The 20,340-nt window shown below is 40.0% G+C and overlaps 1 protein-coding gene across 4 annotated transcripts; it reads right to left on the bottom strand.

The window, feature by feature from the left end:
* Window positions 1-2,820: 2,820 nt before the first annotated feature.
* Window positions 2,821-20,057, bottom strand: LOC117827173 (dipeptidyl peptidase 9-like). Of its 4 annotated transcripts, none has more exons than XM_034703680.1 (21): window positions 19,880-20,057; window positions 18,148-18,231; window positions 17,445-17,683; window positions 17,124-17,236; window positions 15,500-15,673; window positions 15,017-15,188; window positions 13,888-13,998; window positions 13,634-13,762; window positions 13,463-13,524; window positions 13,257-13,357; window positions 12,960-13,137; window positions 12,704-12,863; window positions 12,496-12,575; window positions 12,126-12,278; window positions 10,975-11,110; window positions 9,303-9,448; window positions 9,057-9,203; window positions 8,815-8,967; window positions 7,169-7,311; window positions 6,559-6,670; window positions 2,821-3,976 (listed from the first exon to the last, which is right to left on the bottom strand). In XM_034703680.1, the coding sequence occupies exons 2-21, from the start codon at window positions 18,201-18,203 to the stop codon at window positions 3,884-3,886; spliced, it is 2,658 nt and encodes an 885-aa protein (XP_034559571.1). In that variant the 5' UTR covers window positions 18,204-18,231; window positions 19,880-20,057; the 3' UTR covers window positions 2,821-3,883. The 4 variants fall into 4 exon arrangements, with proteins under 4 accessions (XP_034559571.1, XP_034559572.1, XP_034559575.1 ...); XM_034703681.1 differs by having other exon boundaries at window positions 15,017-15,185; XM_034703684.1 differs by having other exon boundaries at window positions 18,161-18,231.
* Between the last annotated feature and the right edge of the window lie 283 nt (window positions 20,058-20,340).

The following is a 20,340-nucleotide window of genomic DNA, read 5'->3' as shown; positions in this document are numbered from 1 at the left end:
CAGCTCTGACAAACGGTTCAGGATCTTCCTCTAGACCACCTGATCTGATGAGAGTTTGTTCTGATCTGACCCCAGCCTTTCGAGGTATCAGCATTGCTGGTGAAAGTAAGTTCCTAGGTTACCCAGTGAGTTTATTGGCAACTCTGAGGACAGCATCTGTCACCTGCAATGTAGAACACACAGTGACTTATTCCATGGTAAAGATCAGAGGCGTTTTGGTCATGAGACTGATGTTATAAATACAGAACAAGTATCCTTTATGATGCACATGTCATGAGGCTCACTCCAAGGAATGGTTTAAACATTTGCGTCCTTGCTGAGAATTTGAATAGACAAGCGATGGATCGCGCGTGTTCGTATGGTTACAGATATAGTATAGCATCTGTACTTACGGTGCCGCCAATCGGGTCGTTTTTACTATTTTCATCAGCAGAGACCACATTAATGTCCCCTCTTATCATACACACAAAGCTTCAAATATAATTGAATTGAATATAAAGACATTAACTGCAATTTTTCAATAAAAGTAACTGCTATTTCAGATTTATCCTCTGGGGGGTCACATGCAATTATAGTGCTGATGGAGCGCACCTGAACGAGGCAGGTGAGTGGGAAACCTGTGTGTTTGGTGTGTTCGCAGCAGGTTTCAGGGCTTAAAGAATATAATATTTGGCCTGACTATGAGACTCATCATGGCAAAAAATACAGCAGCTGTTTTAGTAAAAATATAGTTCATTAAATGTGAACATTTTCAGAATTTAACTGTACTTTTTGCACTAAAACAAAGGGAACAATTTGGAGTTGTCCTTCTTTATAGGTTATTATGTCATGATTTTACTTGTCCGGCCCACTTGAGATCTTTTTATTTACAGTCTATGCTTGAGATCAAATTGGGTTGTATGTGGCCCCTGAACTGAAATGAGTTTGACACCCATGAGAGGCTTGTTAGCTTAAAACAAAGTGGACTATGTAAAACCAGGATTACAGAGGTAAGGAAACCCTAAGTGGACGAGCAATTATACTAATTATTTGCTCAATTTGTGTGACTACACTCCAGGAAATCACCAACATGGCTTCCTGAATTAAAGGTGCTGATGGCTGGTTATTGATAAGTTTGGACAAGGAGGGTAGCTTAGCTAAAGATAGAAATGTACTGACTTCCCACTTCATTTAGCAAAATCTGAAAAGACCAAAACAGCATATTTCTGGTAGCGGGGAAGAGCGGGTCAGAGCAAGACCTTTCTGATAAGAGTGGTCAAACTGGGCACTGCCTTTTGCAGTGGTAGCATGAAACCCCTTTCACAAAAAAAGGAATTACATTTCATCTTATAACAAACACTTACTCCACTTACATTCTAGGCTGTCTCCAAATGGTACTTGTAAAGTTGTGCAATCAGGAGCGTGAAAGGCTTGGCGTTCAAGCTGCAAGGTAGCGGCATCATGGACGCCAAAATATCAATGCTGGCTTTTTATGTGGAAATGCAAGAATTCTTTCTTCTTTCAGTTGTAACATCAAACAGAGGAACAAGAGACAAGAAAACAAACCTACTGATCTAGGTTAACACTTGAGATATGTCCTTTCAGTACTGTATGTGGCTTATCAAATAACATGTTGCACAAGCTGTGCTCTCACTAATACTCTAACTGCCAGTTACATAATAATGCAATGTATTTATGTGAAACTGGCTATCATGGGCTCTACTATTTCTGAGAATGTCATCAGACACATAAAACTCATGAACTTCAAATTATATTTGAAGCTTTGTGTGTGTGATAAGAGGGGACATTGATGTGGTCTCTCTCTACTCATGAAAACAGTAAACACGACCCCGATCGGCGGCACCATAAGTACAGATGCTATACTGTATTTTATATACTGTTTATTTATTACTTTTAAAAGTAGCACAAGAAAATAGAAATATTAAGTATTAGCTTAAAGCTGCTGTTGGTAGGAATGGTGTAAAAAACTTTTTTTTTTTTTCTGCTGGGTTTGGAGAAAAGGTCATAATACCCATCAGTAAGTGGAGTTATTTGAGACTATTGCAAAATCTTTGTATCAAGCAATGTTATTATTCCCCTCGTTCCTTTTATGACAGACTAATCATAGCTAATCTCCAATCCTCTGTCCTGATTGGGTAAGGGGCAGCCCCTGCTACATCCTCCGATCGGTTATGAGTCTGGCACTATCATGACTGCACACGCCGATCTGTGTTTGGGGGCTAAGAGGAAATCTGGTTGGAAGGGATAGTGGTTGACATTCGAAGTCCCTCTCTCTGAACAGATGTTTACTCTGTGACTACCAACAGCAGCTTTAAATCTTGAACGACTCAAAAAGATTCATGCCCAAAGTCATGTTAAAGTACAAACATAAGAATTTGTGCTACATTTGAACGACAGGCAGCCTGATGGAACACTGCCTAACTACTTGACTTTAACACAAACTAAACAAGACCTGATGGACTATCAGGGTTTGGGATTTTGGGATCGCTGCTGGGGTGACCAGCAGCAGTGTGTTTGTTTGGTGATGGATTATACTAGAGCAGCAAGCCTTTTGAGCAGAGCCGTATATTCTTTACAAGTGCAAGCAGATTGCATTATCTAATCTCTGTAGTGTTATCAGAGCACTGTTTGTCAACAGTCACCTATATGTGGACTCGCATATTGATACAAAAAAAAAGGTTACCATGGAAACTGTGCTGAGGAAGAGAGGACAGAAGGACCTACAAGCACCTGGAGCCTGGCTTGTGCTCAAAATGAAGGGTTAGGGAGGAATATCAATGCAAGGAAAACAGAATGAGAGGACTGCAGTAAAAGAAAGCGTGTGATTGATTCATACATTTATTCATTATCATGTACAAATTGTATTCCGGTGGTACAAAGCTGTTGTAAGACTCCAGTGCTCACCCTCCTGTTGTCTTTATTGCAGTAAAAAAAGGAAATACCAGCATGATCAAATAGTCAAGAGGTACTTTGGCAAATATAAATTATGTGTTAAGAAGGCAAGCAGACATCCCGAGCAATGTAATGTGAGGGGAGAAAACATCACAAAAATATCATTGAGCTGCTTCGGTCAGCGCTCTAAAAAAAAAAAAAAAAAAAAAAAGAATAAAATTCCATAAAATGTTTCATTTTAAACAACACACTTAAAAGAAGTGGACAGAAGAAGAGTCACAGTTGTCTTCCTCTTAGTCATCCTTAAGCTAACTGCAAGTTACAGACTCACAGCATGAGTGATATTGTAAGTCTGTGTTAGTGTGCTAATGAGTGTCTGTGTATGAGATAAACTGTATTTTACATATGTGTGTAGTATGGGAGCTCATGTCTGCAAACATGCGTATAGATTTTATTTCATATCTGTGACCTGTCACCCTGCTCCAACCGCTGACCCTAGTGAATAAAACAGGTGGCGCAGAGGGGAAAACAACACAATAACATTTGGCAAAAAAAAAAAAAAAAAGAATCAGATGAGGACACGGGTGAGCGATGAGTCAATGTGACACAGCCAGCAAATATTTCTCCATATGTCCTTGTCTTTGTTCAGCTTCTAGGGTGAGACATTAAATCTCTGTGCTCGTAAACCATACCCCAGACTGTACACACAGGGATGGATGGGGGGGTGGGAGGGAGACGGAGCGAGGTGAAGCGAGAAACAGAACAACAGACGAGAGAGAGCGAAAGATTCTAGTGGGGAGGTTACATATGACGAGTTCATAGGAGACTGGCTGTGGTGTCTGATAGTCTCGATGACGGGGTGAACATTTGAGGACAGGGAGGTCAGGGAGAGTACAGATAGGTCGTGAGCTAGAAGGGACAAGAAGTAGGGAGGTGGGTGGGTGGGGGGGGGGGGAGAGACTAGACTTCACTTCTCCCCTGTTGTCTTGTTTCAGAGGTATTGTTGTAAAAAGTGCAGCAGCATTATCTCGTAGTGCTCTCCAGACTCAGGGCAGCGAATACTGTGTCGCTCATTGGGATATACCTAAAACAACACATGGTAATAAGCATGTTAAACACTGATTTGAACAACATATAAAGATCCAGTAATATCTGCTTTAAATGAGGATGAAAACACTACCGATTATATGTTGAAACTTTTAAAGAAGCAGCATTGGGAGTAACATCTCCAGACTAATTAGGTAGCATTCCAACATGGTTAGTAACATGGCTAGGAAGGGATGTAAGGATACACTCAACCCACAATTCGATTAGATTCACAATTTTTGGTTCACGATACGATTCACTCACGATTCTCCAACGATTTTCAAGAAAACTGGATTGAACTCCAAATTTAAATAACTATTATTTCATTTCAATTCTAAGATATGGACAGTTGAAATATATATTTTGTCTTATATTTCTTTCTAAACAAAATAATACTTTTTAATTTCTAAGGTGTGTTGTAGCTCAAATAAAACCACTGCACACTTTCTTTCAGTAACTTGCCAAAAAAAAAAAACACCACACAAAATACCTTGTTGGAAAATCTCAGAACTATTATAGAGAAATGGAAAGTGAACAGTTCCAAAATGAAAGTATTAAATATTAAAACACATAAGGTACATCTCTTTGAATTAGGGATGTACATTTCAAGTACTCTCCTTGATCGATCTTTGGAAATGTTAACGAAAGTGCTCATGGAGACCTGTCACTCAGCTGCAGCCCCCAGCTGAGCGTCTCTGCTGTGTGCAGTCAGCTGATTCTGAAACATGCTTTGAACTTGAAACACCTCCACTCAGCAAGTGACGAGAGAGCAGCGCAAGAGACTTAGTGTTGTGAACAAGCGGAGTATAATGCAGATAGCGCCTTCTACTGTTTAAAAATATCATCCCGATACAAATTATGTAGAATCGATTTTAATCCACCCTTATTTGTATCGATTTCTTTTTTACCGATTTACGATGTATCGTGACATCCCTATGGCTAGGTAGAAAAAGGACACTGCAGAGAGGTTTATGTCCCTAATATCATTTAAGATTCAGAGAATCTGGAGAAATCTCTGTACAAAAAGAGACCAGGCCGAAAACAGATACTGGATGGCTGTAATCCTCAGGCCTTCAGGAGGCACTGCAGACATGACTCTGTGGTGGAAATCACACGCCCATGTCCCAAATGTTTTCAAACAGTTGCTGACATCAAATTGAAGATGAGCATTTCCTTTTCGTAAAACAGTAACTTTAGCTTTCAACATATCATTTTTCATCTTTGCACACTTCAAATCTGTTGCGAACCATCAATTTCCATTTTTATCAATATTTACAACAGCGTTCCAACTCTTGTGGAATAGGTTGTATTTTATCATTAACCCTAGAACACTATTGCCGGGTGATTTTCACCCGAGCAAACACATTTACATGATATTCATTATTTTGCGTTTGTCTGAGTGTCATGGGTCCCTGGGTAGCTTCAGCGTCGTCTTTGACGTCTTTGAAGGCGTGGATGTTTCCCCTACTCCAATACCCGCTTTTTCCTACAGGCACGTGTTCGGGTGATTTTCGCCCTTTTTTTGTTTCTCTCTCCTGCAGCTGTTTGTGTGTCAAGGAGACTGTGCCTTCACCGGGGAAGTCTCAAATGTCCCAGGAATGGTAAAGTATTTTTTTTGTTTTAGAAATTTTTGGTCCCAAACCAAATTTTTAAAATAAAATAACACTACTCTAACTTGTCATGTATTGTCATATTTTCCAAACTAAAATCTGTTTTATCTTTCAATGATTTTGAGCACTTGATTTATTCTTTTATCCCGACTACTGTAATGCACTATACACTGGCATTAACCAGGCCTCCCTCAATCGCTTACAGATAGTCCAAAACGTGGCTGCTCGCCTTTTAACAGGAACCCATAAGCATGAACATATCAGCCCCGTTCTCGCCTCCCTCCACTGGCTCCCTGTCCATTTTAGAATTCATTTTAAGATTTGAATGTTTGTTTTTAAGTCACTAAATGATCTGGCACCTCAGTACATCTCTGACCTCATAAACATCTACGCCCTCTCCATAGCACTGAGGTCTGCTGATCAGATGTGTCTCGTCATGCCAAAAAGCCGACAAAAAACGAGGGGTGACCAAGCTTTTTCAGTGGTAGCTCCTAAACTGTGGAATGAGCTACCCACCCAAGTCAAAATGGACCCCACCCTAGATACTTTTAAATCATGTCTTAAAACTCATTTTTACTCCTTGGCTTTTAATACAGCATGAGAGTTTGTGTTGTTGTCTCTGTTTGTCTTTTAATTTACTGTATTTTAAATGTTACTATTATTTATTTCTACTGTTTTGTATTTGTTGTGCAGCCCTTTGGTAACCTTGTTGTTTTTAAAATGTGCTATATAAATAAAATGGATTTGATTGGATTTTGATGACAAGTACTTTTTATTGGGTATATTATATTGGGTAAAAAACACCCGGCGTTAGTGATGGTGTTACTAATTTTAGCGAGTGTTCTAGGTTGAGCACTACTGTGGTCTTAGCGAAGATATGACATTCATGCTGAAAATGTATGTAAAGTATGTCAGCCTAGCCTGATCAGACAGATGTGCTGCTCTGTTGTGTAGAGTTTGTGATGCTAACCTGAAGCTGGTAGGGCTTCCCAGCACGGATTATCTGCGACACGAGGAAATTGGTGTGGAAAAAGTGCACATTCTCATCTAGAAATCCATGAAGAATCAGCAAACGGTTGGGCCTGAAATGACAATGATTACATAGTTACAGCAACATGAATCAAGATATGGTAGGCCTTAGTACATGGCAATTTTTTGCATTGCCACTGCTTGCTAAAAGGGAAACCTCCTTCATTCCTTCAATGATTTAAAAGGCATACAGACGCTGAGATATTTATTGATTTGACATCAGCATCCAAGATCAGTGCTCCAACATGAAGCCTGTAAGGGCCTCAGGGTGTACTCACACATGCACAATAAGACTTGACTTTGCCTGCCTCCACAAATCCTGATTTAGCTTCGCAGATTTTAATAGCTGCTAGAAAACTTTGATTATTCTTTCAAATAGCAAGGGAACACTTTGATGACTAACGCAGTCATGATCAAACATGTTCGAATATCAATGAAAGGACATGCAGCATGATCTGATTAGCTGCAGAGTTTCAAGCACTAAAAATATCAGAAAAGGCAAAACGCCAGCTGGTACAAGTGTGTGTGTGTGTGTGTGTGTGTGTACTGACTCGCTGGGCAGCTTGTCCACGTGCAGAGCCACGGAGCCTTCCTCGTAACCCTGCTGGTTGTTCTCAGGCACGTCCATGTAACGCTCTGTGTAGCCTGTGTCATAGGCCATCCACACGGTGACAGGGGCGCCTGCGATGGCCAACTGGAAGGAGAGCAAGGAGTTGTCAGGGGTGAATAAGACATCAAATGATCCCTCACTGTGAAGGAGTATAATTCTGCAGCACTTTCTCACTATATCTCATCTTGTGGCTCCACTGTACCCACAGTTCAGTACGGTCTAGGCCTGCTTGTTTTGTAAAGCCCTCTGAGATAACACTTGTTGTGAATTGGCACTATATAAATAAAGATTGACTGATAGACATTTTCAGTGAATTTACAAACCTGAACTTTCAAACCCTCCAGCACCAAATGAAGGCTACTAGCCGACACACTGTGCAACATAGACACCATGTGGATACAGGTGGTAATTACATCGCAAGCTAAGTTTTGAAAGTGTTGGGGTTTTATAAAGGGATTCATTCAAATGTAAGCTCATCACAAGATAAATCTATGTCATCTTTTTCTTGCTAACAGTGACAGCGAAGTAGTGTTAATTTTGGCAGCTATTTTAGATTTAGTCTTAGTCTTTAGACGAATATGCGTGTTAGTTTTAGTCACATTTTAGTCTTTTCAGCCCTTTTTAGTCTTAGCCTAGTTTTAGTCGACGAATAACTAGTTTTAATCACATTTTAGTCTTTGATTTTTGCTAAAACATTTTCTCTCTTTAAAATAATTCATGTAGTCAATCAGATATCAGTATCAGGGTTACCAAGTTTTCAAATAGTGTATTGTTGTGTAGTGTATTACAGTTGTGTAATATCTGAAGTTAAATGATTTAGCTTTTAACCGCTAAAAAGCAAAAATAAAACATTCTTTATGTGACAACTATGAAGATATTTTGATTCTCGTGATTCAAATAAAAATGCCATGAACACAATATAAGGGCTGTATTGCACGGCCCCTGAATGCACCTGCACTGGACAGACAGTCAGTTTACAGCACTCTGAAATGCGTCTGCATCTTTGATGACAAGTTGATCCAAACTTACTAAAGGTGTCTGGTGTATCAACAAACTGGAATAAATCAAGCTCTAGACGCTGAGCTTTTCACGGTGATAGCAGCAAAAACGTCAAATGGTAAACAGACATTGCACGGTTGTGTCTTTGTCACTAACGCACACCGGGGGGGTAAAAAGCCTCAATGAAGATGAGACAGATGAATGGAGGTGAGGAGAGCTGGTTCATAAAGCACACCTGCTTCAGGTAGAGACCAAGCTAACACTGCTACCCCTCAGATAATAACTCAGCCTGTCACAGGAATGCATCACTTTTATTTCTAAAGATTAGACGCACAGCTGGAGAAACATGGATTCATGTCTGCCACTAATGTTTTCGTCTCGTCATCGTCTCGTCAACAAAAACTAATCATACGTTCATCAGAGTTTTTATTATCAGTGATGCAGTTTAGCACGTCTTAGTCTTGTTTTCGTCATGAAAAAATAGTCGTTGACGAACATTTTTCGTCATAATTTTCATTAACGAAATTCAAACTACAGCAAAGAAGGCTCAATGGTGTTAAGTGTGAGAGTGGGAAATAGCTCTCTAACCTTGAAGACATTGGGTCGCTGAATGAGGCCCATGAGTGAGAGGAACCCGCCATAAGACCAGCCGTGAATAGCGACACGGCTCAGGTCCACAAAGTTAAACTTCTCCGCCACATACTGCAGCCCTTCCACCTGGTCCTCAATCTCCACCTGACCCTGAGGAGGCAAAGGAGAATTGGTGTTATGTAATCTACCTAACCTTCGGTGTTATTGTGCAATCATCTTTACACATTTATGTTACTTACCATTTTGTTTTTCAGTGCTCCTTCAAACTCAAGTCCCCTCTGACAGGAACCCCTCCCATCGATCACCACCACAGCGTAGCCCAGAGAGGCCAGAGTGTTAAGACGGAGGTACTTCATCCCTTTAAAGGAGTTGTTCACTAGCTGCACCTGAATCCACAAACACAAACATTTTTGTCCTGCTTTCTTATTTCCTTTTCAGGGACAGTAACCGTTGAAAGCAACATCACACAGGATATAGAAACGCACCTGTGGGCCTCCATACACAAAAAGAACGGTTGGGTGTTTCCTGTTAGGCTGCAGGTTGTGAGGCTTGTAAACCATTCCGTAAAGCTGGAAGCCGGACTTCCCTGGAAAGTCAAAAATCTCAGGTGGATTGTAATCTCCTGGGCAACCTGGAAGACACATCAGCACATGTAACTTCACCTAAAACATCAACTGTGTTTAGTGATAAAAACCCTGATTAGGAATAAAAGCATTAGTATTACATCTGTAGAATACATAGTGAAAATAAATAGAATGTGATACACTTTCTTGGGCTCTTAATTAGGCAACCTGTTCTTTCATATATCATCTTGTATTCTATTTGTTTTTCCCTTTTTGCAGACATTATAACCTCCAATGGGTAGAGCAAAAGTCTCCTCCTGTACTTTTTTCAACTTCAAAATAAGTTATTTGATAGACAGCTGATAGCACCGGCCTGTCTAATAACAGCAGAGGTGTTAAGGAGTCCTTTTCGCAGTCTATGTCAGGGGTTCCCAAACTTTTCAGCCCGCAACCCCAAAAATATTGGTGCCAAAGACTCAGGACCCCTACTGTCCCTCAAAGTGATTTAATGTGTCTTCATTTAGCTGGTCTGCAGAAAATGACCCTACCTATATGAGCATGTGTCTGTGTTTCCTGTGCCTTTATGAATTAACCTGCTGCTACTGATGCTTTTGATAATTAACTGTTCACTAACACTAAACTTAGGAGTCATCTGGCAAAAAGAAAGGCAGAAAACTCATTACATTTTCTATTTTCAAGGTTTTATTTAAAGTTTAGCAACTATTTTTGTTGATATTTTTTACTATAATGGGTAAAATGTACTATTCTTAGATAATTTTTGTGATTCAACTTTTTTTATTGCCTTTTTTCAGTATTTTTTTGTTCACCACAAGTTAAAAAAATTATATATAAGTAATACAAAGCAAACAAAGAGAAGAAGAAAATTATAATAAATACAAAAATTATAATAACAAACAGTACAAACAAAAAGGAGGAAAAACATAAGAAAACAAGGCAAATAAAGAAAAATAAACAATAATAATACATATTTTTAGAGATCTTTAAAAAAAATAATTCTTGAAGACATATCACCACTCCCCATTTGTGTCTTGCGGCCCCCCAGGGGGACCCACACTTTGGGATCCCCTGGTCTATCTTATAAAGAAAGAGCAGCTGTAATGTTATTATTATTACTAAGCTGGATCCCCTGTTTGTAGCTTAGTCACAACTGCTTGCTAAATGCTTACAATCAATAGATGGCATGTTTCTGCTAAATCACAAACATAGGGATCATACACCCAGAACAAGAGCAAGTGCCATCTTAATGGCTTCTTTTAATGAATCATAAACGACAATCATCGCTGACGCAAAGCGCCTGAGCACCACTCTATCTGATTGCTGTCAAGATTGTCTGGAGGACGCCATTGTAGATCGAACTGACCGTCCTTGATTTAATCAAAGCCAGACCTCAACTTTCCCCTACAGACGACGCTTTATTGATTGTTCACAAAATAAAACCAAAGATAGCTGGACAATCTTCACACTTTGCCAGATTGCTCTCTATGAAAAGCCAAACATGTAAACACAAACCCTGCATATTAAATATATCATGAAACTACTGCACCACTCATGTTAACATCACAGTCCCATTTACCTGGTGATTCCATCATGCTGGCCCAGAACTCAGGCACTATGTGTAGCGGGTCACCCTCCGAGCTGCTCAGTTTGTAGACGTGAACACACGGAGGAGTACTCACGTTACTGTAGTGGCTAACAAAAAAGTCAAAGTTCTGCAGGGTGACAAAGCAGAGAGGGGCAAAATTCAGGATTACAAAGAATGGAGTGCAAATTGTACACTAAGGAGAGACAAGGACAAGAAAGGAAGGGAAAATCAGAGAGTAGAAAGGATGCAACTGGTACATAAAAAACAACTTTTCAAGACATAAAAAGTAGGGATGCACCGAAATGAAAATTCTTGGCCGAAACCGGAAAATGAAGAAACCAAGGCGGAAAAACGAAACATCGAAATAAATTATTATGCCAATTATTAGTAGGGAGACCGGGGAAATTTGTAACATTTCACTCCTTGAATTTGAGATTAAGCCATGCATTTTCTGTTTGTGTCACAGGCATTTTCTAGACCATTTATTCGCAGACACTTGAAGCTAGTTTGTGTAGAAGTTTGAACACACTGGGTTAGAAGATCTCAAAGTTATAGACAGAAATGTCAAAAATGTTACAACTGTCCCCGGTCTCCCCTACCATTGCATTTATGGCTCTGACTGGGACTAACCTCACTAAAATCAAGGATCTCATTGAACACATCAGACAACGAGGGTGCATGCCCCTCATCTGGTTCAGAGAGACAAGTCCTTTTTTCTGCGCTCTGTTCTCCTTCTCCTGCACTGTGCTCTCCAGGTGGGTTCTTCACATCCATCGCGGCCTGGATCATTTCTTGTGCACGCTGCTTTATTCCCACATCCAAGTAATGATCTTTATAACGCGGAACAAGTACAGTCGGGATGAAGTGCAGAGGATCTGAATAGATCTCAGTGAAACGTGTGCTGACTGTCCGTCTCAACCTCTTTGCTTAGAAGACGCTTTAAAGCTGGGATTAAGGAATAACGGATGCAGCCATGTTTGACCTTATCCAGACAAGCGTGTACTGGCTGCGTTTTTTGCTTGCGTCATCACAACATTCTGTTTTGGCTGGGTTGTTTCGATGATAAAAAACTTTCAGTGGCCAAATTTTCAGTGCATCCCTAATAAAAAGCATGGACTGTAGTAACAAATGAATGCTTTTACCTGACTGACAGAGCAGCTATGAGAGAAGCCAGACTTGGTTAGTCTGACCACATCTCCAGGTGAATCATAGCCGACCACGTAGAGGTGGTGCTCCAGAGGAGTGTCTCTGGTCCCTTGGAAGTACACTAGCTTTGATGATTCATTCACCCAGATCTAGAGAAGGGGAGAGACAACAGAGTCATGACAGGACAGTGAAAAGGCAGCAAGAGTGGGGCATGATACTGATACATGACATCATCATTTTCACTCATTCATTCTTGGACCAATGAGGCTAGTTTTGCAGCAGGTGTAGAGTAAGCTTAGTATTCCACAAACACCTGGCATTTTGTGTGGATATCAAAAATATTAAGACTGACAGTCTGTGTCTAACCTTGGAACCATGTCTTGCCAGCACTTCCCATTCCCCACTGGTCAATGTAACCTCCTCCTTGATTGCACATTTGAAGTCTCCTGCAGAAAACAGATAACAGAATCAACATGCTCCTTGACATACCAAACGCTCTGACGAAAGCCATGATACACTGATTGTTTGTCACAATAAATTCCAATAAAAGAAGAGTCGTCTCCTCTTCTCATACCCTCTGTGTGTTGGTAGTCATCTGCCCAGTGGTAGCAGCCTCGTTGTAACAGGGATGTGATTTTATACAGATGGCTGAAACCAGTTTTAGACTCATTCACCCAAATGAAAGTAAACTCATCTTCCGTTGTCTGAATGAATGGATAGAATATATCATGTACCTGTTTGAAGAAAAGAGCAGATAACCTTCAGCCTTTAGTTTATTAAAAATTAGATGAACGTGAGAAACAGAGAAGATACCGGGTGGCAAAACCTACATTTATCCAGACATCTGTTGTCTCCTCGTAGACTACGTGTGGCTGAATGTTACTGGGTATGGCCTCCAGACTCTCCTGCCTCTGAGCTGGGTCATCCGTCACAGGGATAAAGAGGGCTGGAGGAAGCAGGACGAGCTGGAGTTTCCTCTGGCTGCGGTCCAAAAGCACCGCCCAGCCACTAGGGAGAGACAGAGCGGACCAAACTCAAGAGACAACTTTGGGAAACACTACATCATTGAGGCTATAACTGCAAAATTAGAATAAAGAAATACTGAGGAATAGCGCTGAAATACTCACTATTTGCCATCACTTGTCCATCCTACTCTGGCAATGTATTCCGTCCCAGGAAACAAGGTGTTAAAGGGGACTACCAGTTCTTTATCTTGTGTGCTAATAATCTGTAAAGTTAAACCATAAATGCACATATTATTAACCCACTGCACACTGATCAAGAGAAGGAAAGAAAAGAGAACAAAGACAATGAGAGATGTAGAAAAACTCACCCTCCCTTGGTGGTCTGTCTTGATCTCTGCCAGTTTAAGGGTAGCTTGGGGGTTTTTACTACCTGCAAATAAAAATAATTAAATAAAATGAAAAATAAATCAGTCCTTCAGAAACAATTACCTCCTAACCTTGTGTCTGACTGTGTGAACAGTGTACAGAGCAACATTTACCTGTGCGCGGATATCTGTATGCATCAGCTTTCCGCTCTTCTAGTGCCGGGGAGGGAACGTGAATAATCTCTACTTCCGTCTCATCCACCTCTTCATACAGCAAGTACACTGTTTTACCTCCATTAGAGTCTAAAAGTGTAGAAAGAACATTTACATGGGGCTGGCATTAACACAAACCACATTCAATTACCAGGCAGCAGTGGCTGACAAGTAATTGATGTTCATGATGTGTATGAATAACTTCACATGTTGACCTTCAACTGCAGAGGGACTCCACCAGTAGCCAGTGAAACGGTCAAACTCTTCTTGGATGACAAATGTTGCTACACCTGCAGACTTGGGGTCCTCCTTCACACTATCCACGCCTGGTAAAAAACATAAGAGTGAAAAAAGCATACATCCATGTATTGTTATATAACCTTCAAGGGATACTTCGCAAGTTTTTAAAACTCTTAACAACATGGGAGAGGACAAATGTGCTACCTTTAAGCTTGCTTCTTATTGTAATTTGAAAAATGTTGGCATCAGTGGTTTTGATGATGTATTTTAAGCTCATCAGAGTTCATGTTAGACAGTTAAACAAATCCTTATGATATATATAGATTTTATTTTTTTCATATAGCTGGTAAAAAGAAATATGTCCATTAAAAAAGTGTATTATTATGAATTTTAATTTTCTTGACATGACATTTGAACACATCATGATGAGGTTCTGTCAACCTTTCGCCTTACAGTCATTTTCTAACATGGATAACAGTGGACATCAAAGCTAACATTATAGATATTTGGGACTTGCAACAAAGTTTGGGTTCGATTTTACGGCTGCTTTGAGTGGAAGCGGGTGACTACACCACAACAGCCGCAGCAGTGACAGCTAACCTTTAGACTTCTTTAACAAGTTCAACCATCCTCGCAAGCAACTGACCAGCAGAGTCTGTCTTTAATACCCATTTGCTGGGAAAACGTTTATACAAAACTTTGTGATACAATTGATGCATGTTGGTGCATCAGTGAGTCGATTTACCAGACATGGATGGACTCCGGATCCAACGTTACACCATGGGACTCACAAGACTTCATAGTAGTATGATCAGCTCAAATGTTATTGATATTCGAGTTTTAATAAAAACTGTGTTTCTTACCCTCCACAAACATTACTGCTGCACTGCTTTCTGATTCTCAAACATGAGTCAACTTGTATATAGCATGTTGACTTTGACAGCCCTAATATATATAAGTGCATCCCTATGGTGTATGTATTTCAAAGATATATATAATTCAAACCTCTATAGTAAGGCACTCTGCTGATATACAAGCCGTGAGACTGCTGTATGACGTTATTTCCCTAGTCATATGATTCAGTGAAATCATGAGTCTCCAGACCTTTGTGGCAGTATGTGAGTCTCCTTTCCTCTCCCGTCCTGATGTGAGCAATCCACAGGTCGTTGTTGTTGATGAAGGCTATGAAGTCAGGGTTAGCGGGGCAGATCTTGGGGTCCATGCGGGTCCCTGAGCACTGGGTCTTGATCTCTACTGGCTTTACCGGAGCAGACTGCTAAAACCAACATGTACAGTCTTAGTCAAAGGTGAGCCGAAACTTTAACTTAAAACGCAAGAAAAGGAGAGATCTGTTTGATGCAAAGTACAGACAGCTTGAAATACATGTTGAAAAACACATTTACTCTTCCATGTGATTGTTACAGAAACATAGCTTTTGTTGATATGCATGAAAACCATTAGGTTTTTCAGTAGGGCTTAAACACAGCATACACACAAAATATGTCCAAGTGTTTTTGCATTTTGATTTGCCCAGTATCATGGAATATTCTACATATCAAATTTGACAAGAAAAGACAATATACTCACAATGAAGCCGTTGTTGCCTCCGTCTTGACAGTAGAAGAGGCTATTGCTGGCCTGGAAGAGGAACAGGCCAGTCTCTGCGTGGTAGTCATAGGAGGTGATACCAAACGCTCCCAGACGTTTACGCTCTCTTAGCAATTCCTCCTCTCGAGAGTAGGCCCCCTGGTGAGGTGTAGCCTGAGAGATCCAACAGAAAAGAAGATGTAAACTTTTAGAGTGATGTGTGGTTTGTTCAGGTATAAAGGTTATACAGAAAAATGACTGTAAAGTATGTCTCACAAAATACATAGTCTGATTCCCCTTAGATCACATAATCATATGTTTGTAGGCTCAAGCGTTATTCTAGTTTATGGCTGCGTAATGTTTTTAGTTTTGGAACATACAGTGGATAGTAAAAGTCTACACACCCCTGTTAAAATGTCAGGTTTTGTGATGTAAAAAAATGAGACCAAGATAAATCATGTCAGAATTGTTTCCACCTTTAATGTGACCTATAACATAAACTATTCTATTGAAGAATAAAAAATGAAAACCTTAAGGCGGAAGAATAAAAAATAAAACAAATTAAATAATGTGGTTGCACAAGTGTTCACACCCTTTAACTAATCATTATTTGATTGTTATAATGTCACTGTTGTGCCATATTTTCTCCACTTGATGATGACAGTCTTCACTGTGGTCCATGGTTTATCTAATGCCATGGAAAACATTTTGTACCCTTCTCCTGACTGATACCTTTCAACAATGAGATCCCTCTGATGCTTTGGAAGCTCTCTGTGGACCATGGCTTTTGCTGTAAGATGCAACTGAGGAAATGTGAGGAAACTCCTACTAGAACAGCTGATCTTTATTGGGATTAATCAAAGTCACTTTGTGACAGGTGTATACTGACTACTATTTGTCATGAGTTTGAATGTGATTGGTTTATTCTGAACACAACCACATCCCCAGTTATAAGAGGGTGTGTACACTTATGCAACCACATTATTTTAGTTTTTAGTTTTTATTCTTCCCCCTAAAATATATATATTTTTAATTGAATTGTTCATGTTATAGGTCACATTAAAGGTGGAAAAAGTTCTGACATGATTTATCTTGATCTCATTTTTTTACATCACAAAACCTGGCATTTTAACAGGGGTGTGTAGACTTTTGTTATCCACTGTATGTCTGACAAAACACATGCAACCAGTCTGATTCCCCTTAGATCAAATAATCATATGTTTGCAGATTTAAGCGTTACTCTTGCAGTTTATGGTTGCCTAATGTTTTTAGTTTTGGAACATATCTCAGGTTGCAAAAAACAGCAAATCTTAGATACCTTCAGGGAGAGCTTAATTTAAAGTGACACATGCTTAGAAATTAAAGTAAGAGGTACTACTCATTAAAACATATTCTAAGGTGTAAAGTAAGTAATATGACTGCACTGTGATGAATCCCTTAGCTGGTGCGTAAAACCTCCTGGAACACTTGCCCTTCTTTAGCATATTTGTAAATTATGCAGTAGGTGAAATCAGGCCTAGACCTGGAAGTTACAGGGCCGCTTAACAACCTATTATGAATGATGACATCACCATGCACGGTCTCGTGTTGTTACCATACAAGCAGCAAGAACAAGGGGGCTTACCTGAAAGTGATCAAGCATCTGTTTCCATGACAAAACTAAGAGGGCCTCTTTCCTGATCTTCTTGGGAATTTCTGAGTAAAGTAATGAGTTCTCTCTGCTTCCATAAGGCATTCCTGGAAAGCACAGAGAAAAGACAAAGGCAGCTCCAGCTTTAGATCATAAAAAAAGGCTCATAAAATTCAATGCAGTGGATGTTCCCATGATAAGGTATTCATAGTTTGATGCCTGGAGCTGTGAAGCATGACTGAGTTCAAGTGAACAGAGCTGTATGAAGGCAATCCATATCACAGGCTGATGGAGCGTCATCAAGCATCCACTCACCGAGGTAGTACAACCGATGGGAGTGGGGCCCGTTCTCATCCTTTTTCTGCACAAACTGGAAGTCGTGGGGAGCCTTGTTGGCGATCATGCCCGAGTACTTCCTGCTACAGTGGATGATGTCACGGAGGCCCTCCCAAGAGTGTTTCTCCACAAAGAACTGAGTCGGGACATCCTCCATCTCCACCACCTCTGTGCTGTCTGAAAGGCCGTCCACAGCCGTCATGCTCACTGTCACACAGCTGGATGTTGGAACGAGAAAGAAATAAGACTTGAAGAAATCAAGCCACACCTGCACTTGGATGGAATTGATTAAAATGTTAACATAAACCGTAGGGATGCACAATATTGGATGTTTTGCCGGTTTCCGATATGCTGATATTTTACAACTCATTTAGCTGATTAAAAAGACCTAATTGCAGGGATCATCAATTCTCTTCTGTATTGGAATTAGTGTACAATATTATGGTGATACTCTTATCACATTTGTTATGTAATATTAATTTCTTGTGCAAAATAAGAAAAATACTTAATATTTAAAACTGCATATTTATTTATGATAATTGCTTTCAAACAAAATTCATAAAAAAAGATACATCCTACTTAAAACTTGGATGATGCTCTCCCTGAGACAATCATAACAAAACCGACAATACCGATAATGTGCCGATAATATCGTGCATCCCTAATAAACCGTATACTGTACCTTTTCCAGATACCTTCTTTTGTGTCACAGAGTTTTACCTTCTTGACTCTATGCATTCACTGGTCAACACACCTCACACCAACTCTGTAACCAAGAAACAAAAGCAGGACAGTGACCACTTTGAATATAAATAGAATATGATATTTAAGCAGAGACTGGTGTACTGGCTGACACCTGATACAACATTTCAGGCATTATTTTAATTAATGAGATCATAAAAATTACCCCAATAAAAAATGCATGTAACACACTTTCGTCTACCTGGCATCTTTCATCATGTATTCTCTCTGTTACATCACTCCTCACTACAACACAATGCTCTATGGTACTGTAAACAGTTTGAAGCACATCATGCAGCCATACATTTTAAAACCACAGCCTTGAAGGACAAGTAAGGTTCATAATTCTTGTTAATCTCATATTTATGAGCTTGAAGGTAAAGCACATGGTACAGGGAATACCCCACATTCCTTCCTTCCATCCTTGATCCTTAGATGTTGGTTGAGGGATTAGTATGACACAAAGAGCGGTGAGAAAAATAATGTACCTTGGTTTCCATAACCCTGTGTAAGTGTTGTTAACATAACAGCAGTAGCTGTGTTCTGACATTTGTCACACATTCACACACAGATCAGATTGTTGGGCTCTGTCAAGCTGTCATTTATTGTGCCGCAGGTGTCTGTAATGTAGTGTGGAATGTAGTGCTCACATGCACAATCATACTCTGCGCATTATATACCTTGAAATGGAAATTAAAATGATAGAGGATGTGTGATAAATCTGATGACAGGGGCAGAACACAACTGATAATATCAGGTTAACACAACAAAACTGGCATTTCTATGAAAGAAGAAGAAGCCTTGAGGACATAGCACCAGTCTTAAGTTATGTAAGCTTTACACTTACAAGTCAAGGTTCATACTCTGGGGAGGTGCCTTGACTAAAACTAGTAAACAAGTTCCAATACTGTCTCAACTTGAATAACTAGCGCCATAAAAGGGCCAGTTCAACAATCCAGAGTATGACAGGCAAAGTTAGGATCTGTTACTTCAGACATCTACATGACGTGTAGAAAGATGCAGACTGATATTAACCAAAACTGTGATCTGACTATTTATTCAGCTTGAAAAGAGTCAACTAATGGCTGTATTCTGCTTACAAAACTCAAATCAACACTAAACTTTCACTTGGCGTGGCCTCCAGGTATAACGTAACGCGTCCTAAAATGAAAATAATAACCGGCGTTACAACAGTAAAAGGCCCGATTTGGCTTCACTAGTTACTTGATACCTATTCGCCTTTAGCAGGCATATTTTAGGAGCTGGGGTCAGGCCGGGAGAATTGTAAAATACCGGTACCTTTCACGGTAGCTAGCCTACAATAGATCTTTGTTCTCGGATTTCAACTACTCAGCCACTCTGACGAAAACACCGGCAAATTAAAGCCTGTCAACATTTGTAGCCGTGATAACATTACTTTTACTGGACAGTGTGTGGCGAAATCCCAAGCAGTTGAGGCATAACATCTTTAAAACCTTGTCTATGGTTGAAAAATCGTATTAAGCTTAATTTTGACATGACAGCTCGCTTCTGTCATTTTCGCTCTAAAGCTAGCTTAGCTACACAGCTAGGTGCAAGCTAGCCGCTAGTTAGCGGTTGCTTGTGTTTCTCTAAAAACAGCCGTTTAGACGACCTTTCCAGCTAAACAGATTCAAATTAAGGTGTCTACTCACCAGTCCGGTCACTGTTTCTTTAACCAAGTTGTAGACTGTATTAGCTAGGTGTCAATAAAAGCACTGTGCAACTTCCAAAGGTTGTATCCATGGCCCAGAGTGGCCACAAAAAATGTAACGGGCTTCAGATCGGAGGGCGGAACCTTCGTCCTGGTGGAGTACACACCGGAACTTTTAGAGGAGCGCATTGGCGACTGAAGACGTCAGTTAGCTGCGTAGTGTGGTAAAACGACGTTTTTCATATTTATATTATTACCATCTCCCATGCAATAATTCACCTATATCGTACAAACAAACATATATATACAAATATATAACATATAGTCCCCAGCCTCAGTAAGAGGAATTTGAAACAGGGACGCCAAGGGGACGTGATTTTCGCTACATTCTGAATATGCCTTACAAGACATACTGTAGATGTTCATTCCTTTCTATAGCAGCATGACCATGACATGAGTTTT

This window comes from Notolabrus celidotus, chromosome 15 (assembly GCF_009762535.1).
Source record: "Notolabrus celidotus isolate fNotCel1 chromosome 15, fNotCel1.pri, whole genome shotgun sequence".
Taxonomy (NCBI): Eukaryota; Metazoa; Chordata; class Actinopteri; order Labriformes; family Labridae; genus Notolabrus; species Notolabrus celidotus.
This window is presented reverse-complemented; position numbering and strand designations above follow the sequence as displayed.